Here is a 26,229-nt window from a genome sequence, read left to right on the forward strand (position 1 = left end):
GCGGCGTGGCGAACGAGCGCTACCTCTCGCAGGTGTCGCGGCGTGGCGAACGAGCGCTACCTCTCGCAAGTGTCGCGGCGTGGCGAACGAGCGCTACCTCGCAGGTGTCGCTGCGTGGCGAACGAGCGCTACCTCGCAGGTGTCGCGGCGATGCGAACGAGCGCTACCTCGCAGGTGTCGCCGCGTGGCGAACTAGCGCTACCTCACCTTGCCGCGTGCCTCCCACGCACCCCGCTTCGTCACAGCGCCAGGACCGTTGTGGGACGTGTTAGCGCGCCATCGCGTGACGTCACGCCGACCGCAGCCTTTTACTTTCGCGCGGGCGTTATCCCGTAACAGCACGCAGGTTCGCGGTCACACTACTTACTCTCTCTCATATCATTTACATCGAGCTGTATTTGGAGGGGGGCGAAACATTGTGTTAATGTGCAAATAACATGAAGCCATAATTACATTGGGCAATTTCACAAGCTACTCGTCAGCAGGAAAAAAAATCTGTATGTATGAGCGTGACATCACAAGTTCAGAAAGCGTCGATTACACTGGGTGCCTAATTCACTCACAAGAAGTTTGCCATGATTTTGATTTATTTTGATATTGTCCAGCCCTTTTATTTTCAACGTGGATAATCCTACATTATTAATTTGTCAATTTTTATGGGTTTTTACAATATGTACTTCAAGGTATCTACAGAAAAAAAAAAACAGCAATGGCAAGCTAGTGGCGAAAAAACTAGACTTATGTTCAGTTTTACTTGACAGAACAATTTGAGCTCCGAATTAACAAGGCAGTGTGAAAACATTGAGCGAGTTATTCCAACAAGTGAACTCGCAGGGGAGTAGCTAGTAACACGAGGCTAAACGGAGATGGCCAAATGTCATTCTTGGCGGGATAAAAAAAAATTCAACGCAGAAATATTATATGATCATGGGCGTCTTAACCGGGGATGACGGGGCGGGGGGGGGGGGGGGGATTCGTCCCCCCCAATAATAAAAAAGTCTTCAATTTCGTCCCCTCCAATAATATATTTAGTTTCGTAGTTTCTCCTGATGTTTAAATTAATGATTTTGTGTGGATATAGCACCAGCAGATATGTTAACTGTGTTTTTACAAATTTGTTCTCTGAAAATATTTTTTTATAAAAAAATAAATTATATATTGCAACCAACTATAATTTTAAAATTTAGGAAAGAAAAATGCCTAAAAACCACCTTGTTGCACCTTCAAACCCCAAATATTCCCGGGGGAGGACCCCCGGACCCCCCGCTTTTTTTCCAGGGGATGTATATTCTTCAACAACTAAATCAATTCAAGTCCCCCCAAAAATATATATCCTTGCGACGCTCATGATATGATGTATCCTACCGTGGGCTGGTTTTGAACCCTTGAGTAGTCGAGGTATTCCTCGGAAAGAGAGGTGCGGGGCTATTTTAAATTATTTTTACAAGGACAGCGTGGGTGGACGCTGTCCGAATTCTTGACTGGCTTCATGTTGAACCGAACATCTAGGAAATAAATAGTCCGGACGTCATTTCGACGTAGCCATGTCGTCCGCTGTTTTACATTTTCATCGGTTTATTCTTATTTAGAAGAACCTTTCTAACTAACATTAACAGTTTTACCCGGAAAGTTGTCACGAAATTACAAACCATAAGTGCTAGAGTGTTAACAATTTTTTTTTATAACAATGCACCTCACATAAAGGTTTATTCGTGGTTACACATAACGGTTTCTTCGTGAAAACTACTTCGGATTCAGTCTTAAATCTTGTGTTCTATTGTGAACGGGGTAAACAGGCACGTGGAAGGAATGATAGTGTCTCAGCTGTAGACGTAACACGTTTCTGAAGGTTGTATAAGTTTGTATGTTGTCTTGTGTATTTTGCATTCAATGTAAGGAAATCCACTACCCATGAATGTTTTTCCTTATGAAGCATCACTAATCGCAAATGAGCGAGTGATGCACTGCACCGCGCGCGAGCCCGGGGAGGATTGTACCGCACCGCATTTAGACCTTAGCTCACCGTGGGCGTCACCTGTTGGCCGCCGTAGTCCGGTCTTACGTCACGGCCTGGCGCCGTCATGTTTCTCTTTCAGGGCGGATATCAATTTATAATTATATATCGGATACTGTTACATATATTTAAAAAAATTGGTTGTCTGTAAAGTTCGGTTTACGGACGATAGTTCAACGTGACAACGTCATAACAAAACATTGATGAAATGATTGCATACTTTTATGAATAAAATTGAATCATTTTTATTGAATGGATACAAAGGAGTGAAATGAAGTCTACAATTGAATTGATAAATTTACTTTTATTTACACTCATTAATTCAAATATGTTTATTACTTTAACGAACAGATTATTTTAACTATAACTTTTATACATGTTTGCTATCTAACTTATTCCAATCTGTGTTATTCTGTTAAAGAGAGGACGATGATAGGAAAAGTAGGAAACTAATGGGAGTGTTTCAAGTTTAATGTGCCTCGAAAAAGTCAAATCGATGGTTGTTCCTATCGAGTGGAAGAGAGATAGATGCGGCGCAAGCGTACAATGAGCGTAACGGGACAATGTGCGTAACGGGACAATGTGCGTAACTGGACAAATTTTCGTGCCTGCAGCCGGCGTTCATCGATTTATTAGACGTCACGTCAAAAACTATAACAATATGTATATATGTGTGTTCTGGGTAAAAGGTTTTTTTTCCCCGCGGAATTATTGGCCATAGAAATAAACTCCTAATAATTCCAACCCCTACCCTTTCCCCACCGGTCCACAGTCGTAAAAAGTGTGCGACACCCTCTTGTTGCATATAAAACTTGTGCCTTCCGAAGTCACGGATATTTAATGGCGTTAAATGACGCAGTCTGGTCTAATGGAACTAAAGGGGTCACTCATGTTTGTTGCAACTGCCCAGGACGCACCATTTTGGCGCACATCCCGAGACTCCGTCACATTGATGGCCTGTATTTTGGTGATCCAGTGGCTTGATAGTTTTCCTAAACCATCCGTAATGAGCGGAATTTGCATTGTCACGAATAGCATTCCAGCAGTCACCCTGAAAGTTGTGTTCATTAAGAGTGAGCTGAGAGATAAGAGTGACTCCAACACTACCACCGGGTGCTTCTTGCCTTCTCTGATCTGAGTGCTGGCTTCGGTCGTTCTGTTTGTGTATGTGATCGGCTGGGGTCGTTACCACAACGCCGAAATACCATAACGCCGAATGTCAAAATTGACAACGCCGACAGCTAGAAAACTGCTGTGTACCACAACGCCGAAATAACAACTGAAAGAATTTGTGTGCGTTTCTTAAATGTACCTTAACGCCGAAATACCACAATCTAACCTAACCTTACCTAACCTTACCTAACCTAACCTAACCTAACCTAGCGTAATATAACCTAACCTAGCGTAATATAACCTAACCTAACTTAACCTAGCCTATCCTAGCCTCACCAAGTGTAACAATATAATGGTTGTAAAAAGCCGCGCAAGTGTTTCTTCGTTACAGCCATTGTATCACTATTAGTGACGGAACAACAAATTCAAAGGGAAGTATCGAGTTGAAATTTCAGAATAGCCCTTAAATAATAGAAATGACGGGAAAATGAAAACAAACAAAAAACCAACATGGCGTGTGCGACGAGCCATAATGCTCGAATAAAACTACTAGTACAGTAAGCTCCCTATTATCCGCGCATGCTACGAAAAAATACAGTACATATGTAAATCTGTATTTTATTACAAGTGAGCAAATTTGAACTCTCTGACGAGTGTATTGTGTGCAGTATACAGTGCGAAGGCGCAGATGACTCACGAAGCGGCTTTGCAACACATCGTCGGACTGCTTCACTATTTAGAGGAACAAGACGACGATGAGCAGTTGGCTGAAAAACTTATGTTGCTGAAATTCAATCAAGAATTAAGAAAAAATGTTTCCAAAGTAAGAAACAAGAGCAAGTGATTTTTTTCAAAAAGTTGTAAATTTAAAGAGTTGTGCTTTTTAAATGTCTAATGAAGTCTGAGTATGTACTGTATCCTTGTTACGAAGTAAGTACCGAGCACTTTTCTGTTTACATCACTGAAATGTATTCAGGGTTCGTACGGTCCTGGAATGTCCTGGAACTTTTACCATGTCCTTAAAAGGTCTTGAAAAGTCCTTGAATTCAATCCAGTCCTTCGAAAGTCCTTGAATTTTCAGGTAACATAATATTCCAGTTAGTTTCCCATCGTTAAAATCCTAGCTTAGGAATACAAAACCATAATTTGTTTCTTATTTCTAGAATATAATTTGCTTGACGTGAACAGACGATAACCGAGTGAATTTTCGTAAAAAAAAAAATGGATTTGGGAATTTCTCGTGTTCTATTGGCAACGACATTTATCGGTTATGGTGCGTAATAATGCTTTGCGTAACTGTGTTATTGGATATAGTTTGGTACACAAGAGTAAATGTGGTATCGCGTGGTAGTGTTGGTATCGATTTTTAAAATATGCAGGATAAATATGGTATAGTATGGTAAATGTGGTACAAACAAAAGAAGTTAGATGCAAGATGGTGGTTTTGCTTTGTACTTTTTCCGGATTTACATGCTTCTGTAATTGTATGGCATTGTCGGAGTGATTGGAAAGGGAAAAGTGTTATTTCTAGAAATGTTTTAATATCAGTTCCGACTTCGTTTTTAGTTTATACTTCCTACGAGTTGCGAAAAGATTTTTTTGCCGGCTTTGATATTTGCATCAAATAGCCTATTTGTTTGCATTTTGATTTAATTTTTGCGGCTGTCGTATGTAAAAACTACATTTTTTCACACTTTCTCTTATTATTTTCCTTCAACGTGTTTGATAGTGCTTTTGGTGTTTTTATGTACCTATGCAACTTGAGAGATACTGTTAACATTTTTTCTCAAAATGCCTGGAAACTGTACTTTTAACGATTTGTGGTTACGTAACCCAAAATTCAGTAAATGGCTACAAAAAACGACTGACAGAAATAAAGCCAAATGTGTTTTATGTAGTAGTGTTTTCGATATCAGTAACATGGGTGTATCGGCGTTAACGAGTCATATGGGTGGGAAGAAACATGTCGCTCTGGCAAGTGAGAAGCCAAAACTTGGAATACAAGTATATCTCGGTGGTAAACAGCCTTCACAAGATGGCCAATCTACAAGTTTAGCAGTCGTGAAACCAGATATCCAGAATTCTCAAGATCAGCAGGTAGGCCTGATTAGTTCTTTTATTACTGGCCAGGACACTTTAAAAGCAGAAATTCTGTGGGCCCTTAAAGTATGCAGTAACCATTTTTCATACAAGTCCTGTGAGGATATTGGGCCCTTGTTCAGACAAATGTTTCCTGATAGCAGTGTTGCCAAAGGCTTTTCGTTGGGAGAAACAAAGTGTGCCTATATGTGTTGTTTTGGGATAGCACCTTATTTTAGGTCCTTACTCATGGAAAAAATTCGAAAGGAAGATTCGTATGTTCTGCTTTTTGACGAGAGTGTTAAACCGAAAACTTCATCAGAAGCAATTGGATTACCATATTAGATATTGGGATACCGACAAAGTCGTCTCATGCTATATGCACTCTAGTTTCTTGGGACATGCAACTGCAGAAGACATGTTTAGTTCGTATGAAAAACTCAGTTCTGAAATTTTTCTTCCCAGCATGCCTTTACTGCAGCTCTCCATGGATGGTCCAAATGTCAATTGGAAATTTTACGACATGGTTTGTGATCAACTGAAGAAAGACACAAATAAAACAGTGATACAAACTGGCAGTTGTGGGTTACACATACTTCATGGTGCATTTAAGTATGGATCAGTTTCATCTACCTGGGATGTGGAGAGAATTTTGTCAAGTATGTATTATCTTTTTAAGGACTCTCCAGCTAGGAGGGAAGATTATGTGAATGTGACCAGTAGTACTCTTTTTCCTTTAAAATTTTGTGCTGTTAGGTGGATAGAGAATTCGATAGTTGCAGCTCGTGCTATTGAAATGTGGCCTCATATGCTCAAGTATGTAAAGTCTATAACAGACAAAAATGTTCCCAACCCCAACACCAAATCTTTCATGGCCATCAAAGAAGCGGCAGCTGACCCACTCACGCCTGTAAAACTGCTAGTATTTCAGTCAATTGCCAAAGAAGTGGAACCATTTTTGATAGCATATCAAACTGATAAGCCAGTTCTGCCATTTTTAGGGAAAGATATGTTGAAATTGCTGCGAAGCCTAATGGAAAGGTTTATCAAAGATGATATTATGAAGAATGCAAATTCTTGTGGCAAACTTGTCAGAGTTGAAGTTGCAAAGAAAGAAAACCATTTGCCAGCAACCAAAGTCTATTTAGGATTTGCTGCAGAAAATAGAGTAAAAGATTTGGTTCACAAGAATGTAAGCAAGGATCGTGACATTATACAGTTACGAATGGAATGTCGTGATTTTCTCTTGGAAATTGTGAAAAAGTTGTTGAACAAGTGTCCTTTACAATATTCTGTTGTTAGGAACCTCAGTTGTTTGGACCCTAGAGAAATGAATGACCAAAAAATTTGCACTACCCGGTTTTCATTAGTATTGAAAATTTTGGTAGATGCAGGGCGAGTTGAAGAAACAGACTGCGATGCATTACTTTCAGCTTACAAAGATTTTATTCTGGAGTTTGGTTCGTCATCACAGTTTCGAAATTTCAAACCTGAAGCTGACCGTTTGGATTCATTGTTATTTGGTAGTGCAAACTCTAGTTCCAACTACGTAGGATTATGGTGTGTGATGAAAATGCTGCTGATTTTGTCACATGGACAAGCCTCTGTTGAGAGAGGTTTCTCAGTTAACAGGCAAATTGAAGTAGAAAACATGCATGACCGTACAGTAATTTCGCAGAGAATCATTTGTCAGCATGTTATATCTGTTGGTGGTGTCTCAAATGTAAACATTACAAATGATCTGATAGCTTCAGCAGCAAGCGCACGCCAAAAATGGCAAAGCTTTTTGGAAGAGAAAAGGCGCAAGAAAGAAACAGAACAGCAGAAGTTAAAACGAAAAAATATCACAGATGAAATAGATGAACTCAAGACCAAGAAACAAAGAATCGAAGCAGATATTTGTGAACTCACAAAATCAGCTGATAGGTTCTCTGAACAGGCGGAAGCAACCGGTAGTTTAACCATGGTGTCAAAGTCCAACAGCCTTCGAAGAACAGCCAAAGAAAAATCTGCATCCCTTGCTGAAGTAAACAGACAGTTATGCGAGAAGTTAGAAGAATATAAAAATCACTAAGGTATTGTGTGAATGTTACGTAGGTTTTTAGGTAGGGATTAAATTTAGTAGAAAAACATACTTAACATACTAAAAATACAAAAGCAGAAATAGAAATGTTGCGAAACTAAACTTAATTTGACTTACTTAAGTAAAAATTTGATGTAGCTAATATAATTTATTTTTACTGTGGTCCTTGAAAAATTATTGTACAGTCCTTGAAAAGTCCTTGGAAAGTCCTTGAAAGTTAATTGTAAGTTCCTGTAAGAACCCTGTGTATTGTATTTTAATTATTCAGTAAAATACTAAGATTTTTACTGTTAATTGTAACTTTTACTGTACATAATTTTTTTTTAGATTTTTAAGTTGAAATTAATGTTTCTTTTTTCATTTTCGGCTCTTTTGCGGATTATCCGCGATTTTTCACTATCCGCGGTGGTCCTGCCACTTAATTTCGCGAATAATCGGGAGTGTACTGTACTGGCATGGCAGTGCGGAACGCTCCCCGGGGGGGGGGGGGGGGGGGGGGGTGTTGATGCAGGGAACAGCCGTGTGTCCATCACGGGGCTGTCTATCGACCTGTCGCATGCGTGATGTGTCGGACAGTCGTCCTACCGGAGCGAGCTCGGCCGCGCGTTTCTACACTTCCTTCGATGCACGCCCGACTAGTCAGCTTTGTTACAGTAAGAGTAGACAAACATCGCAACCATTTTGGTTTAAAACAGCTCAACGTTTTGTATTTTAGTGTGCGTTTTTTTTAAGTATCTGCCAATTTTTTTTTTTTTTTTTTTTTTTTTTAATTTTCTGTTGGGAATACTTGAAAAGGTCAGACTAATTTGATTATGAATTTTTTTAGCAACCATGAGGACCTGAAATAATTTTTTTTAAGGTTAAAAATGATTGTATTAACGTAATCGTCACATACTTACAATCCAAACACATTGATATTGTCGGGCTTAAAATGGCTGGTAGCCAAAGCCCAATTAACTAAAAGTATGGATTCATATATATCAAAGTTTCCGGCGTTAAACATTGTCATTGATTAGCGAAGTCTCTGTATTTAAAGAAAAATTAACGAATGCATGGTGCCAAGAACAGTTTCTCAATTTGTTTTTTTCTCACCTTAAAAAAAAAGGGGGGGGGGTTATATGACAGAGGGTATTCATGCTGCCTTCTTTAAACGCCATGCATTTATTCCCCTTTTTTCTCTAGTTTTTGGACAGGTTAGATAGCCTTCGGCAAGAAATGTTCATACAGGTTTTAACGATAATTGGTCGATTAATAACTCGTCACTGTTTACTTCCACTTAGTACTGGTTATGGTTTGGAGGTGTGTTTTTTTAAACACTTTTATTCCCGTTCTGAATATCCTTTTAACGATGACTAATTTAGTTTTTTTTCTCCCTCGTTTTTCTTTTGCATACTCGCGTGTGGAGTGAACGTGTGCCACGTTAACCATGGGTGAACTGGAAATGTCAGTCAGAAATGAACGTAAATTTACCGTAACGTTTACAGAAATATACTGAAATTCGCGAAAGCCTTGTATGAATTTTGTCAAACATAAATAAATAATCTGACGGTTTTAAAAGTGTATTAAGTTTTCCGTATTTCTGTAGATTTAAATTTTTCACGAACCTTCGTCGTATGCTCAACGCATTGTAATGAGTTCAGTGCCGTTTTGTGCTAGAGCAGGATTGATTTTGAAATACTTCGTCATAAACCCCCCCTCATTGGACAGTATTTTCACCCTTGCGTTTAACTCTGTTCTTTCCCGCCTTGACTTCTTTGTGAAGACTAATTGTTGGTAATAGATTTATCATCGACCGAAACACTGTTCCGTAAAGAAAATAGAAACAAAAAATTGTAGTTTAGGAAGAACGAGGAAACAAGAAACACTGTCAGCTAAGTGGGGTTTCCTAGTTAAACATTTTCAGTCAAATCAGCATTTGTGTTTTGACTATTTTATAAATGGATAATATGTTATGTCTCAATATGTAAACCTCGGCCGTGTTATTCTTGTATATCGGTAATTAAATGCTCGAACATTTTGTATTGCATCACTGCGTAACAAATAAACTTTCACGTCTACGCACTCGTGGAACAATCTCATTGGTGGCCAACTGTAACGTATCCGCGCACTGTGGAATCGGCGGACAGATAGTGAAACGCAAATATTTTGCGCTTCCGTTATCCGTTCCCGTTTATTTCTTTTCCGCGCCATTTTGGAATTTAGAAGTTCAGTGTGGCGCGCCATCTTCACAGCCGATGAAAAGTCACTAGTAGTTCGCTTCCCGCCACCGGATAGCAGCACGGGCGCTGCTCGAAGCGCTCGTGGCGGATACTCTCGGAACCATTCGCCAGACTTATTGATCGCCCGCATTTCTCTTTGGCGGGGGAGGGGTAGTTTACTGCCATAACATTTACTGTGGCCTTGCACCAGCTCAAGCCCCCCACCCCCTTCCTTTCTCCTCTTAATCGCTTCTCTCCCTCCTACATTTTGAGCAGGTCATCAGGCATCAGACGTGCGTAGGCGGTGTCTGGCGCCAATACCCGGCGGATGTAATTAGTTTACCGCCAAGTGTCCGTCATCTCCATTTACGCCTTTTCTCCGTTGCCAAAGGCTTTCAGTTTGTCTCGCGCAGCGCTCTTGGGGAAAAATCAAAGCCCGCTCAACATTGCCTAATCTCTGTATACCTTCTGTTACACACATGGGTAGTAAAAGTGGACGTAGTTCGTATGGTATTCTACCGTGGTGTTGGACGTACCAACTTGTTGGTAGTGGGTATGTACCTACCGTCTGCCAACTTTCTGGCACCGACCACGAAATAATCATATAGTCTATCGTAGAGAATAAATTTCAGTAAGCATGATTGACAATTGCAACATTGTTTATAATAATTATTACTCGCTGTTTCAAAATTAGTTACTTGCAGGTCCTCAAGGCTCTTCATTCATATTCATTACGCTAGCCAACAGCTAGCCCTGTTAAAATAGTATTAATACAATACTAATCGATACTTCTATATTGTAAATATGCTAACAATGTTAGTCTATAATAATTTATATATTATTTTTCTTAAAATAATTTAAATTACGTCCAGTCTCGCTGTCCATTTGCCTAGCTGTTACCGTCGGTCTTGATTTTATTTTATTTCTCTGCTTCTCGTATTTATATTTTGTTTGCCTTATCGTCTAATAACCCCGATCTCGACGAGACACTAATCCCTGTTTAATTCATTCATTTACCTTGTCTGTCCAGTAGTAAAAAAAATGGTTTTGCATCATATTACAAAACATTTAATTATTTTCCAGAGTATTGGCGTTTGCTCGTTTCGCTTCGACGCGACGCCAGCATTTTAAAAACCTATTTGCAATTTCCGCGGTCCTAGATTTGTTGCAGGTCTCATTTTTATTCACTTTGCCTATCCGCTGTTTTTATTTTGATCTTGGATAATTTTTCCCCCCAAGAGTAATGTGTTTGTATCAGAATGATTCAGCTTGCCATTCGCTACCTGGCGCGTGTTAGTGTTGTGAGTATAGTGCAGTGTAGCGTGTAATAGCTATATTAGCAATAATTTAGATATAAAAATATCAAGAAATATAATCCTTTCCAGATAGAAAGGGCGATAATGACAACAATGGGAATCGAAACGAGGACTTAAAGGTCCTTGACGTAAGGTCGTAATTGTTTTCCGATTATTGGATAATAATTACGGAATTTCAATATGGCGGGCGTAATATAATTCAGAATGACGGAAAACGAGATGGCGGAAAGTTCTAGGAAACAAAATGGCGGAATCTAAGACGGAGGCCTGGGTAAGGACATCCAATATGCATGCCGGGGTCAGTTTCATCCTATATGGCGACCGGAGAATTTAGAATTTCAAATTTCTATTTTTTTTTATTTAATGTTCTTCAATCATGGACTCTTTTAATTTGGAAGGTCTGAGTTAGTCAATATGGGGGCCGTGACGTCACAATCCATGATGGCGTACCCCGGCACCAGCACGTAGACACATGAATACATCTACAAAAGTAGATAATATACAGATATTTAGTTTCAGTATTTTCTATATGATTTTTAGAAATTGTCTTTAGATAGGAAGGAAATAGTTTCACGCTTATTCTTCATGAGATTAGCGTTAAAGGTCGTTTAGATAAGTTTCAAAGAAATACTACTTATTGTAGCTGTTACCATGGTGCAACTAATTGATACATAAAATCTAGTAGTCGAGTTCGTTAATGGGCAAATCCGACCAAGGGGGTAGAAATGGGGAATGTTTTTTGAAAAAAACAGAAACATTGCTTTAACTCCCATAGTATGGAAAATATCACATCCGTTTGAACGTATAATTCATAGGAGTAATGCCAAAGTATTTTTGTCGGAATACATTTTTGATACGACCAACCATAACTCAGGGGTTGAAGAAAACAAGGGTTGGAGGACAAAAAAAAATAACGACATCGAATTCGTATCGATTGTTTTTGTTAATCTCAATTTTTTTTTTATCTAAAACCTTTGATAAGACAAGCCATTGTTGCAGGGGGTTGAAAAATAAAGGGTATAATTTAAAAAAAAAATAATTTATTCCGTACCATTTACACTATTAAATCGTTTCTGTTTTTAATGTAAAACCTTAAATTATTATCTACAATTTTCGTCTGGATTAATTAATTTACACCAATAAAAAATTAATCATAACTCCCTTCGGAGGCACACCATCAAACTCGTTCGGATTGTGCAAATCTTATATATTTTATCCAAAACTTTGTCCTTAAATTTTTTTTTGATTAGACTAATAATTTCTTCAAGGAGTTGAAAAAAAGAGGTTAAATTAAAAAAAAACTATCGAATCCGTTCACATTGTTTGTAAATCTTATCATTTGTATCTAAACCAATGTCTGAAAAAATGTTTTATAATGCAAGCCATTACTGCAAGGGGTTGAAAAAACTTGGGGGTTGAAATGAAATAAATAAGACTTCCTTACCACGTACTCTATTGAATTAATGTTTCTTTTTTTTATTGTTAAACTTTTGTCTAATTAAATTTTGGTGTAACAAACCATTACTGAAACAAGTAAATAACTAGGGTGAAAATATTCAACAAATTCATTACTTACTTTAATAGTTATACATACTGTCGGATCAGTTATAATTTATTGTAGATTTCTTGAACTATGGCTGAGACAATTTTTTTGACGGAACGAACTATTGGCGTGAAAACAGGCTGTGGGGAGTAAATGAAGTAAATAATGTTCGCGGGCTTTCACGGCTATTGTCTGAAGATTGCTCTTGTCTTCCGGGTTGTAGCCGCGTCCTTGGCGAATAATTCACGCCGACGTTTTGGTCGACATTGCAGTCGTCATCATCAGGGAGCAGTTACCTACAAGTTATCCTGCCTTTATGTACTCTCGCCCGGAGAGAGGAAGGCGCTTCCTGATTGGCTGCAACAAGGACGCGGCCACGACCCAGAAGCCAAGTATTGAAACCCCTGGGGTGGTGAGAGCGAGGGAGGGTGCCGCGTCGCCCGGGCCTGCCCCCCCCCCCCCCCTGGTAGCGTCGCGGCGCGGGGCTCGGCCGCCAGTGTGCGCGGCGCGTTTGACGGGGCGGGCGGCAAGATGAGAGCGGGCTGCCGACATGTACCGCAGCCGGGTGTTCCGAGGAGACCTGCTGTCGCCCCCAGGTGCTTCTTCAGATCAACTTTCCCCCCCTGTGCTTGCTACGACATACTCTGTATTGCTTTGAGCCTACCCTCTCGGAAGTTCTTTTATTTTTGGAATTCCTAGAGTCTAACCTTGTCCCCTGAAGTTTTCGGCACGTACGTTTTCAAACTTTTTAATGTTTGACAAAGTAGATTGGGGCGACGGCCCTCCTCCCCCCCCCTCATCTCCCCCACAATTTTTAAGTTTGAACTTACATAGTGTTCTACTGTGAGATGTTCAGCTTGATTGGACGAAATTGAATTAAGCATATTATCAGCGCAAGGTAACATATGGCACGGTGGTTTTCTTTTATGACACACTGCTCGGCTCTCTGTTTAGACTCGTGGATTTAAAGAAGCATCTTGCTTTCTTTTATTTATTTTTGATTTTAACAGCACCAGAAAAGGGACACTATTCGTATATTAGCTGGGATAATGCAAAGATATTCCGATGATGGTGCCGTTTTCGTTCCATAACGATTGTTGGCAGCACATAACCACCCCAAGCCCCTCGTGGGGTAAAGGAACCGCCAGTTCAAGATCACGACCACTCGTTGAGGTCAAAGACGCTTCTGTGAAACTCGTGTTTGTACAGTTTTGGATTAAACTTGGTGTATTCTCTGTGAACATCTGATACTAAGATTTATGATTAAGATAATTGATTCTAGTGTGTTTATTTAGCAAATTCTTTTTTGTTATGTTATCCTCATCCTTTTTTATACTGGTGTCAAGTAGTCATAGGTATCACGTTTGTAGACTAAAACATTGAGACGCGTATATATCTGTGGGCTCGCAAAGTAACATACTTGACCGTCGGATATAGTGTTACAAATTTTATGTGTGCTTAAATTATTCGTTACTTTTTTTTTGTGAATGCCATGAACTTTATCCAGCAAGTAGTAGCAAGTTGTGAGGGCCGCTAAGTTATTTAATGCATGTGTGCGATGCTGGGGCTTAAAAAAAAATTCATGTTATTGGCTGATTTGTGGTTTAGTTAGCAAGACATAAAACTACCCTAAGCCTAGCGAGCTGTTTATCACATGTAGTGAGATTAATAATTAATTCTCGTACTTGAACTGTCCATAGAGCTCTTAACATTGAAGAAACCGCAGTGGCGAGCGAGTAGTGAGAAAAAGAAAGCCAGTCTTCAACTTGACTCGCTAGAACCTTTACGATACTGAGAGAGGCGAAATGCTAGTATATATACTCTTCCGGGCACATACGGTGAGCGGAACGTGATTTAAAAACTGCTCAAGATATCAGAGCTATGTCAGTTTACGTAAAGTATTTAAGAATAGGCTGAGGTAGGATGCGAAGTTATTTTTCTTAGTTTCTTTTTCAAACTGTATTTTTAGGAGAGTTAAATTGGTTACAACGCGTATAATTCTTAGGCATGTAAAGCGCTCGAGAGACTTGCAATACACCACCTTCCCATCTCATAGTTGGCCAGTGCACGGCGTTAAGGCTGTGCGCTATTACCGAGTCTTGCGCTTGAGGCGATACAGCGGTAGATGCCCCAGCATGGCCCCTACATTCGATTACGGGCCCTGGACCCAAGATCGGGGACGTCTCTCCCCCCTCCCCCCCCTCCCCCCGCGCTCCTAATTTTACAGCAACATGCTACATTATAATTTCATTGTTATTTCTTACGTACACTCTTTTTATAATGTATTTTATTTAACCCGAACATACAGGGTAAATTTATGGTTACAATTTTGTAAGTCCAAAATAAGCATTATTTATAAAATTATTTTACTTTAAAATAACCTCAGTTGGTATGTATATTTATTTAACATACTGTGATTAAAAAAAACATGGCTGGACCCGGGCCCTGGACCCAGGGATCCACCCAGCCCCACCCTTGTGGGGGGCCATGTGCCCCAGCGACACAAATACACCCCTGACTGGGCGGAGAGTAGCTTCACGTATGAGTTCTCTCCGTCGCGAGGTTCTGCGGGTATAACTCGGGTCTCAGGCTGGCCGACCCACCTCCCTGCAGACTGCCGGACTGCCAGACCCACCTCCCTGCAGACTGTCAGACTGGCTCCTGCTCGGCCGGTAATACATTCTCCCTGCCGGCGTCAACTTTCACCGCTGCTGGTTTGCAGACTGGTGCGTCTAGCGTCTCGTGCATATGACAACTTCGAGATTTGAGCGGTAACTGTAACACTATATGGCGTAGAAATGAATATAAAGGTGTAATATAAGTCCCTTGAGTGCTTTTTCGGTACCCGTTTGGGTCATGCCTAAAAATTATCCTGAAAAAAAAAACACGTTTTTTAAACATTTTTAAAATAGAAGTAATCATTCACTATCGGTGTACTATTAAATGCTTTTCGTAAACAGACACCACTCGGATATGTTGAACAGTTTTCAAATCACGTGGTTTTTTCTGAAGCTGTGCCAAAGTAGGTGGGCTGGGCCCTCAAAGTTTGTATGTTTTGGGCCCAAGCCTAATCCCGCAGGTTTCTCCATGTATGGACCGAGGTGATGCAGTGGTCAGATGCCGGACTCGCATTCCAGAGGCCCTGGTCCAGCCTTGTCGATATCGGTTTTTCGTAGTTCCAATCCTGGGATTGCTCGCTGATTCTTTCCTCATGTGTGCCCGTCTCTATACTCCATTGTCGACGAGACTAGGCAGATGAAAAACATATATTTTGTGTTTCCCCTCGACTACCTGTGGTTCTAAGGGGAGCGCTGAGCTTTTAACTCTTTTTTTTTAATTTTCTGTTTAGTTTGGCTGTGAACATCTCTGTGGTTCTGTCATTTTAACGTCACGATTTTAATATAGAGTAACACTGTTACTCTATTACTAAATTGCTACAAACCTGCTGTATGCGTTCAAGTTTAATTAAATGCGTTTTCTGCTGTAATTTTTCCTCTTGGAGCTTTTGAAGAGTTGGTTTCATTACAAGAGTAGCTTAAGTTTAAGCTAGGAAGCATCTAAGCAGATGACTTATTTGACAATGGGTAAAGAGGGAGCAGATGTTCGGGGAAAAAAAATTACGTACACGGTTGTAATGCATGGAAAATGACAGTGATTCTACCTCAGAAGTCAACAACTATTGGCCTGGAATAAAGAAGAAAGCCCCTTGCCTGTAGCCTGGGTCCAAGTTTCGCTGTGGAACACGATTAACTGACGCGAGTGCCCGACTCTGTTTGAATGAGCACCAGTTGTTGACATTTAAGGGCCTTGTATTTTCGGGACGAGCGCTTGGTACCGACTCCCGTCGCACTCGTGTGAAAATCATTACACCGATACTGCGGTGTCTTTCGGAAATGGTCGGTTGCGAGCTCCGAGCGAATGTCACGCGTCTGAAACTTGAGTCACGCAACGTGACTGGCAGACTCAAGTATTTTTGATAACACCACTATTGATCGTCCGTGTGTTAAGGCATCCTACATTTCTCTGGAAAACCTTTACGAATAAGCGCGCAAGAGTTTATTCTTGGTCATTCATGCCAGTGTTGTAGCTCATTTCGTGCAACATGTCCATGAATATCAATACATGTTGTAAGATAAATTACGTTTTCTGTGACTTAGCCTCGTTTTGTTTTGTCGTTTGTTACATTCGCATGAAAAGTCTTAGGTGAGCGTTTTTAAAATTTTTGTGCAAACAACACCAAAATAAAAACGTAATTTTAATTTTATTTTTTCGTATGAAGCATGAAGCATGAAGGTGGCAAGCTGTACTTGTTCTCTTAAAGTTCGCTTCGTCGTGGTCGCTAACACGTCGCACCTGACGTGGCGATGGTTTCTGCCGTTACCAGCAGCGCCAAGTAGGTTATCAGTGGTTCGAGCTCACTGTAGCCGCCTTAAGGCCCTTGTCTCGGACGCCATGCTGGTTCTTTCGTGTTCTTGTCATTTCTTTCAGTTGAGGTATTTTCTTGTCAATTTCGTCCGATAGCCCTCTTGTATTTGTTTCGGGCAATACATTTTCAAACGGTATTGTATAGCTGTAAAAAGTAATAATTGATAACTCTTGAGTCAGTTTTTATTTATTTAAGACGGTGTTATGGTAAATATATGTTGAATAGTTGAAACAAATGAAAATGCAAGAGAGCTGTCGTGATAAAAAAAATTGTTCTCAAGTAGTAGTTATGACAATGAAATAATCAACTTGGCACGTGAGACCGAGGGTGAAGAGTGTGTACATGATTCTGTGACGTGGACGCCTGGCACGGGGTACGCCCGCGTCCTGCCCGGGTGAGCCGGGCTCGATTCCTGGCTGCCGTCATCGGGACTGGTGGTCCATCCCCTATTCCGTCAATGCACCATCACAACTCATCGTTTCAACCTTGGTGCCGACGAGGCAAAGTCCTGATTCATTCGTTACTCAGAGCGGGTGGCGTGTGACCTACGCTGTCATCTATTTCCGCCTGAAATGAACAAAGAGCGCTTGTTACAAGTTGTCCAGGGATCTTTGTAAATTTGCGATTATCTTCGTGCGTTTTGATTTGACTTTTTTTGGAACCAACTCAGAAGAATCTTGTTAGAAGCTTTTTTTTTTTAAATAAAAAAAACACAAACTTTCCAAATGTTGTCAATGGATCACCAAACTCTTGATGTTTGGAATCCGTCGCTCCTATGATCATGTAGTTTCCTCTTCGTTGTTGGTTGAAATGCCCGTGAATTGGCCGTGATCGGAAACGGAGCAGCTTGCGTGCGGGGCTGAGAACCACTGCTTGGGGCAGGTCGCGTGACCAGTCCCGGGTTTGTTTTGCCCGCACGAAGGGCATTATTCTCGGCCCGGGCGTATACGTCTCTCCACCTCCACGTCCGAATCGGCGTCATTTATATGACACTTTACTTGAAACTGCTCTCCTGCATTTACTACAGCACACCAGGTCTTGGCAGTTACTCTTTGAAATTCCTACGAATAATATAATGCTACTGTGGTTGCGAATTATGTATTCCTGTAACGTACAATTAAAGTATTCAGTTTCATTGTACTGTTTTTTTTGTCTTATTTTCTGCTAGCTGTTGTTCACACATCACGCGAGTACTACTGATGGACACACTTTTTTTTAATGTATTCGAGCACTTTTTTTTCGAACATTACACTTTTATTAGACATTTATCTCTACACGTCGTGTGGGTGGTGCATATGTGTTGGCCGGAAACATTTTATGCATACATAAGTTTTATTTCTGTTTGTCGCTCAACATTATCAAAAAGACAAAAAAGAATATTTATATGGTGCCAATAGTTTTTTTAACTTGCTACTTTTAAGTGGAAGGTCGTGCCAGTTTGCGAAACGTATTGTCGGTTTTAAGGTAAAGACGTTAAATAATTTTCTTTTATATATGCATTTTTTTGAGATTAAGATAATCCTTTACTGGAGACACGATCGTTTGTTTCTCGTTTACATCGCAACATAAGATGCGAAGTGGGTAATGTGTATGAAGACGCGTGAAGATAATTTGCCCCGTCACAGACGGGATATTTGAGTGATCGTGCAGCAATGGCCTCTGCTCTCTGGTCGCGGCCAGAACTGGAGTGCCGGCGGCTGGCAAGTGCCGCCTGGGGACTGGGATCGATCCCCTGTCTGCCGCCAGCTCCCCTCCCCTCTTATTCCTCCCCTCAACGCCCTTGAAGCTCCGGCCCGGCCCATGCAGCGCATCAAGTGGCGATGGTCGGAATCAACTTTTAGTGAAATACTCTGCATTTGGAATTGCACATTCAAATAATTTCTTCAATCCCCCACCCTGAAAATTAGCTAACTAAAGCGCTTCTGATTTTAAAATAAATATTCTTTACGGGTTAGATACACAAATTTGGCGATTTATTGCAAATCTATGTAGGCTTGCAATCGGACTATACGTAAAGGTGTGCTTTTTTTTATTTGGGGTGGGGGGGAGGAGGTTTACCGTACGTTTGTTTATATCGTGTTTTCGAACAATTTCTACAGCTTTCGTGTTCAAGTTTGCTCGTGTAGCCTATGGCGACTACAATGAAAACAAATCCAAAGTTTCAATATCATTGTGAAGGTCCGCGCAGTACTGGTCTACCTAACACTCGGTGGCGCGCACGGGACATTGTCGATTGTCCACTCCCGCGTAACTCGTGGCTTCTTATTAAGGGGCGTTACATCATGCCATCTTAGATCATTGAACTAAATGGCTACAGCTTGCAGTAGTTTTATTATTTGGTTTATCCCAAAAAAACCACATGACCAAACCTTGGGCCCTTGTTTGAAGTCAACGTTCATTGCCTAGGGTAACTGTTAACTTCAGCTGTGCAGTCCTTCCGTGAATGATACGTTATTTCATCCAGCGGTTATTATACTATAGTATGTCTCACTAGTACTTTGCATTGCAAAGTAAATGGCCCCCACGTTTGTCAGATTTAAACTATCCTGCCTGCTTGTTAACATTGAAAAGATTATTTTGTATGCTATTATATATATATTTTTTAATTATATTTGTTTATTTTTCTATGACCTTGAAATAGTGTCAAGTATTACTGCAGTTGTAGTTAGGCTGGAAGAAAAATATTCAATGGTAACGCCGATTATTATTTCACAGGATACATTATTCGCCGCGGGCATGTGTGTGTGTATGTATATATATATATATATATATATATATATACATACACACACATATATATATATACATACATACATAACCTGTTGAAACCAATATTGCATCTTTGAGTTACGTCATCTTAGAAGTTTTAGTTGAATGAATATGGATGCTCTTGAAATACAAGAAAATGTATTTCCATAATTCAAATTCCAAATTTTCCTTTACAAAATACAAATTTTCAGATACATTAGAAATTTTACATTGTTAAGTTGCTTCTAAAACTTTTGTTCTGTATGGTGTATATCTGGCAACAGAGCACATCGAAACAAGGACAGCGCTAGTGAAGTGACAGAAATCGTGCATTGGAAAGAGGGAGTAAATGCATATAAAAAGCAAACTGCTAAGGATGAGACACACTATAGGGACTGTTCGTTATCAGAAAACTATAAAAACGTGATAAACCTTGGAAAGATATTATTTGTGCATAGTCGCGCCAATGATATTTCAGAATAGTAATTATAACAAAACTTTCTAAAGCTGGCGGGTACGAAGACCAGCAACATGTTTTTCACAATACCAGAGTAGTTGTTGTTAACACAATTAAAAACATATTTTTTTTTGGTTTGCTGGAGTGTTATTTCGCAGTTGCAGACATAAAATCTTAAGTGCGTTTTACGCGATCATATTTTGCTTCAAATTACATCTTAGTGTCATTTAATTCAATCCCTTAATTGAATGGATTAATTGCACCCATTCAATAATCGAATCCAGTTTTGAAGAGCAGTTACAGGTGTTGATAGATTGAATTCAGTAATATTTGATCGTGTGAAAAGACCTCTTAAAGATTGATAGTGGTCCCCGGACCACTGGCTTGCCAACTTTGTGCCTGGGGTTGGAATCGAATCACGGTCCCTCACGTGGCCGCGCGGACATGATACCATAGTGACCATGACCCAGCCTCCAGTTGCCAGCGCAGACACTGCTTACTTAATCTTTCATAACTAACTACATAACTAATTTTAATATAAGGTTGCAAGTAATTAGGGACGTAGTTTTCCGGGATTATTTTTATAGTACCAACGTAGATTTACTTTTTTAAAGAAAGGTTGTTGTGTAAAGATAATAGTGCAATCTTTCTATGCTTTAGTTTGTACGCATTACAAACTTTTTATACCACTTGTAAAATTGTATGTTACCATATTACAGTACAGGTAAAACATTTTTTTTAAGCCAATAAGTGTGTATAGATCTGTAGAGTATGTTCTTATACATAGTACAATTTTTTTTTTGCCACTTAATGGCTCACTTTTTTTATACTTTGTTATATTTGTATGAAACTGTAAATACATTTTGTTAGTGTATTTCTATAAAAGTATAACTCGTTTTAAATGTTTTTTTTTTCCAATAAAATTGCCGGGAAACGAACATTTGCAGTTTTAATGTGTTGGTAATGCAATTCTTCTGACCAACGCCATGTTTTCAAGCAAGTGTGTTTATTCGGTACTGTCCACACTCTTGACCTATCCAGGTCCTGACAGGGAGCAGGCCGCGGAATGCGAGCGCGCACTGCCCTATTGATCCAGCGACTGGTCGGGCGGTAGTTGGCGGGGTCGTCGACCGCGGCGTGTCTGGTGACGTCACGGCGGCGTTGCCACGTCGCTCCCCCCCGGCCCGCGACCTTGCTCAACCCTTCCCCTCCTCCCAAGGACATGCGCGGCGTCGCCTCGCGCGCCCCTCCTTCTCTCCTCTCTCTGTGTTGCTCGGGAGTAGCGAGTAGCTTACGTACGCTCCGCCCGTTGTATCGGGTGTACCTGGACGAGGCGTAGGCGAGTCGTAGCTCGTTCTGTTTACCTTCGGCGCCGCTGTTGCTGTTTTCTTCCAGGAAAACAAGTGTGCTTCTGGGTTGTAGCCCAGACCAGGGGCGCAACAACTAAATTTACAGGGCGGGGGGGGGGGGGGGGGGCAATATACCTTTTTATAAAGAATCATCTATCCCCCCAATTGAAGCGGGGGGTCCGGGAGGTGGAAAATGGTGCTATTTAAGCAGTTTTATTATTTAAAAATTGATTACACAGCACTTTCTTTGCCCCCGTTTGTCCCCACTTTAGACAATGGTCGCGAAACCCTGCGATCTTTAAGTCAATAAACAATGGCAAATGATACGATACACAACCCTGACTTAACTGTTGCAACAAAAATACTAACTTAAAACTAGTGACGGATACATGTAGGGAAGTTGGAAAGAATATTTTCAAAAAATTGGTGATAGCAGTATGTTATTTTGGGTGATGTGAGGTGAGCTGTTACAACACCTGCAGTCACAACTGTGCGAAGACGCGTCACCTATGTCTACTTCTGAAGTGTTGTCAGTATTACCTTTGAATATATATACTGTATAGAAGTCGCGAGTGGATAGGATTTACTCTACGTTTTTCAGAATGTATGATAAGCAGCTTGGGAACTTCACCGCTGCAGTGCGCTGCCGTAACGCCCTGTATCGTCTTAGTTGTTATTTACACGTTAGAGCACAGCACTATCGCCCGCTCTCATTCCCCGCACCCCCCATCCATCATTCACTGCAGCTCGAGGACCTTCAACGGGAGGGGGAAGGGGTGTTTGAAGAGTTCGACACTTGTCCGCCAGAGACCACCACAAGTCGATGCCCTAGAGATGGTGGCGATTGCGGCGGTGAATTATCCAACTACCTCAAAACCGTATTAGAAATTTTAACCTGGGCTGGCGACTTCTATACAGTATATATATTCAAAGGTATTACTGTAACTTTTTGTGGATGCACGTGTTTAAATTTTAATTTCTGATGTGTAACATCCTAGCTTCCGGTGTACGGCATTTGGTGGGAGTTATTCTTGAATGCGACGGAAATGTGTAACAGGAAACAGCGAGAAGCTATGTGGCCGGGTCGTTACCACAACGCCGAATGACAAATTGACCGCAACGCCGACAGCTAGAAAACTGCTATGTACCACAACGCCGAAATGCAGTAACGCCGGTAAATGTTGCTGTGGCGAAAGGGGGGGGGGGGGGGGGGGGCACAGGAGCAAAATGAAAAACTGAATGAATTTGTGTGCTAACCTTATCTAACTTATCCTTTGTGGCAGTCCTGCAATGACATTTTTCGGCATTGTGGTACACAGCAGTTTTCTAGCTGTCGGCGTTGTAGTCAATTTGGCATTCGGCGTTATTGTACGTTCGGCGTTGTGGTGCGTCCCCGATGTGGCCTACATTCAGCGCTCGTGCTGCAGCAGTCAACGAGCGCAAACACATGCATGACGTTTGAAAAGAGAAAGGGAGTAAGATTAAAAAGACACATGTTCTCCTTGGAATGTGCGCACGAAAAAAAAAATATATATAGTTTGCCATAGTATGCGTTACCTCACAATAAGTTATTGAAAGTGATACATTGAAAGACTTCAGAAATAATCAGGTTCAATTTGGTGGAGCATTGGTGTTACTATCCGTCGACTTTAGGCAAACGCTTCGAGTTATATCTCGCTCAACATCAGTTGATAAATTGAATGACTGTTTGAAATATTAAACATTTTGGAGCAAAGTCAAAAAAATGCATTTAGTAACAAATATGAGAGTTCAGCTTCAAACCAATCGAACAGCTGACATATTTTCAAGACAATACTCAAGGTCGGTAATGTCACTGTACCTACAAATCCATAAACAGGAAAAATCATGTTCCCATATAATTTTTGCAATATCATGAATTCAGAAGAAGAATTAGTAGACTAGGTTTTCCAAAGCATCAAAACAAATTTTCGAATTCATGCATGATTAAGCAGAAGATCCATTCTAGCTGCTAAAAATGTCTACGTATAAGATATGGACATTATTCCAAACAGAATCACAGGTGAAACAGCAACATAAAAATCCATTTACTTGGTGATAAACCAAAGTGAAGTAGTGAATTTTACAATAGAATTTCTTAATTCATTTGTTGTTACCAGATTACCGTCACACATTCTGGAATTAAAAATTGGAGTGCCAATTATATTACTCTGAAACATCAATAAGTCAAAGTTATGGAATGACACATGATTAAGTAGTTAAAATTATGATGAACCATCTAATTGAAGCAACAATTCTGATTGGACCTCATAAAGGTAAAGACCTACTACTTCCACACACCACTCATTCCAACCAACATAACGTTAAATTTCAAAAGGCTTCAATTTCCAATATGCCTTGTGTTCACTATGGCTATCAATAAAGCGCAAGCGCAAGGCCAATCTTTGCAAGTGTGCAATTTTAATTTATAAAAGGAATTCTTCTCTCATGGGCAATTATAAGTCGCATGCTCAATAGTCGGTAAACCATCTGATCTTTATGTTTATGCAGAAAATGGACAAACAAAAATGCTTTAAAATAAAAAAAAATATTTTTATTTGAAAAGAAAATATTCTTCATTTTCTTTCATTCCACACCATAGCAGCAGCAACGCAAATCAGGGTATTAAATGGAATTATGTGTTGCCTTGGTGAATCTATGTTCGCTAGAATACTATAATTTACTTTCCTATTCATTTCATTACTGACTGAGCCACAGTGAAGTGTGGCCGTGTTTAGATAGTATATGGTATAAATTCAATAATTGTATAAGTGTTGTATTAAAATACGTGTTGGGTTAATACATAGTTTGTGATAATGAATTCATTCCTGGAATTTATTTGTATAAAGTCAGTATTATAAATAAGTACTGCAATTGCAATAATGTTTTAAAATTGGTACTTAAATTAATGAATTGATTGTAAAACAAGTAATTTCTTTAATAATAATTTCCTGAATTGATCTGATTTTGTTGAATTTTTTAATTTACTGGGATGGGGTAAATCAAGAGCAGAGTACATGCACAGTGTAAGTGTGAGAAATTGCAAACTGGAGTAGTGGGCCAAAAAATTGTTTGTAACCAATGATGGGCATATTTGTTTTTGTGAATATGAATATATTCTTATTTACAGGTGTGAATACATATACAGCTGTATTAATATTTTCATGTGAATATTCATATTAATGTATTCATATTTGCCTATCAGTGAATACACATTTTACAATCTTCATTAATATTTACACTGTTTTCTCTAGCTCTATACCATGAGTTTGAGTACTTTCCAACATCCTAGAAAAAATATTTATGGTCCACACTCTACTGGTCTACCATCTCCTTAAGTAATACCTTTTAATAATTTTTAAAAAATCCTAATATTTCAAGTAACTAAAAACATAATATACCTACTGTTACCACTTAGGTTGAAGTAAATTACACACAAATGTAACATATGTAGGATGAACAAAATAATCATGTATCAGATTAGAATTGATATAGTATCTTCAAAAAGATGTAAACACATGATAGTTAAGTATAATAGTAAATGTTTAAAAGAAAAAGAAAAGAAAAACAAATATGCAATAGTCTGTACTTAATATTACATAAATAGAATACCAGAATAAAATTATATCAACGTGTTGTGCTTCTTTAATTGGAAAGAAATCAAGTGTTTCAAACATACAAGGAAATATTAAAAAAAAAAAAGATTTTTAAGTTCAAAAGAAATTATTTCCTAATGCAGCCGCTTCTTGCACAGGAGATGTATTGCGGGCGGGCGGGCGGGCGGGCACTTACGTACGTCCCCCTTCCTCCTCCAAAACCTAAAAAAGTTAATCAATCTGTAAAATAATCTAACATCCCCACCAACAAAAGGAAAATAATTTGAAAGCAAACAGGCAAAGTGATTCTCGTCACCCCTCCCATACTCCCCCCAAGATGAAATTCTGTGTACGCTCCTGGCCATCTAAAGTCATGGTTACCACTTAAATCTCATAGTTACCATACACACGAGAGGACTGCAGGCCAGACCAAGCCTTGCTCTTAGGGGAAATACCACACTATAAGCACAGCAAACGTCACATTTATCTATCTGCCTCACTAACACAGATGACACCTCTGTGTAGGTGGGCACCTTAAAAAGGAGCTGTATGTTTTTCTTTGATGAACTTAAATATCTCCTGAAATAAGTTTTACACTGTTGAAATTAGTTGATTGTAGAAATGTCTTTAACAGGTTGTATTTCATTATCTTTGCATGAGTTCATAGTGTGAACATTGTAGTGTTAATGTTCGAGAACACTCCTGACTTTGAAAATATGTATTTTTATATTTATTTTTTTGCAGGGCAACAGCAGCAGGGCGAGCAGGAACTGGCCACAAAGATGTTACAGATACAGTCAAAGAGGTTTTACTTAGACGTTAAACAAAATAGAAGAGGGCGCTTTATTAAAGTAGCAGAAGTAAGTCGCATAATCAGTACTATACTAAACAGTAATGGTATCCGTAAATAACTTGCATGCACAAGGGTTGTGTGTACCACATTAAAAATTACAGTCTGCCCAAATTGGTTTGCCTAAGTTCCTGATTATGCCTACAAGATGCTTAGTTTTACAGGAAAGATTACTATACTTGCACAAATTTACTTCCACTTAATAATGCACTACTGTTGCTGCAATATTTATTTACATAAGTGTTCATAGCCTAAGTTAGTGGGATATTTTTTAGATTCCTTGCAAAGCTTGTGTTACCAAAGAGAATCTTTCAGCAAACTTTTGGTACAAGGAGATAAGCCTATATTTACAGTTTCACGAAAATGCATCCATTTGGTAATATTTGTTAAATTAATATGTAGTAATAAATCCAAGTAAATACAGATATCATTAATTAGA

At 39.6% G+C, this 26,229-nt stretch overlaps 1 protein-coding gene across 6 annotated transcripts in view; it reads left to right on the forward strand.

Moving 5' to 3' along the window:
• The window catches only part of LOC134534986 (transcriptional activator protein Pur-beta), a 92,541-nt gene that overhangs the window by 46,171 nt on the left and 20,141 nt on the right, over positions 1–26,229 (forward strand). For all 6 annotated transcript variants that reach the window (XM_063373770.1, XM_063373769.1, XM_063373772.1 and 3 more), the window contains one exon: positions 25,685–25,800. In XM_063373770.1, the coding sequence (XP_063229840.1) occupies positions 25,685–25,800 (116 nt within the window). The remainder of the gene's footprint in view (positions 1–25,684; positions 25,801–26,229) is intronic.

Source organism: Bacillus rossius, chromosome 8 (genome assembly GCF_032445375.1).
Source record: "Bacillus rossius redtenbacheri isolate Brsri chromosome 8, Brsri_v3, whole genome shotgun sequence".
In the NCBI taxonomy this organism is placed as follows: Eukaryota; Metazoa; Arthropoda; class Insecta; order Phasmatodea; family Bacillidae; genus Bacillus; species Bacillus rossius.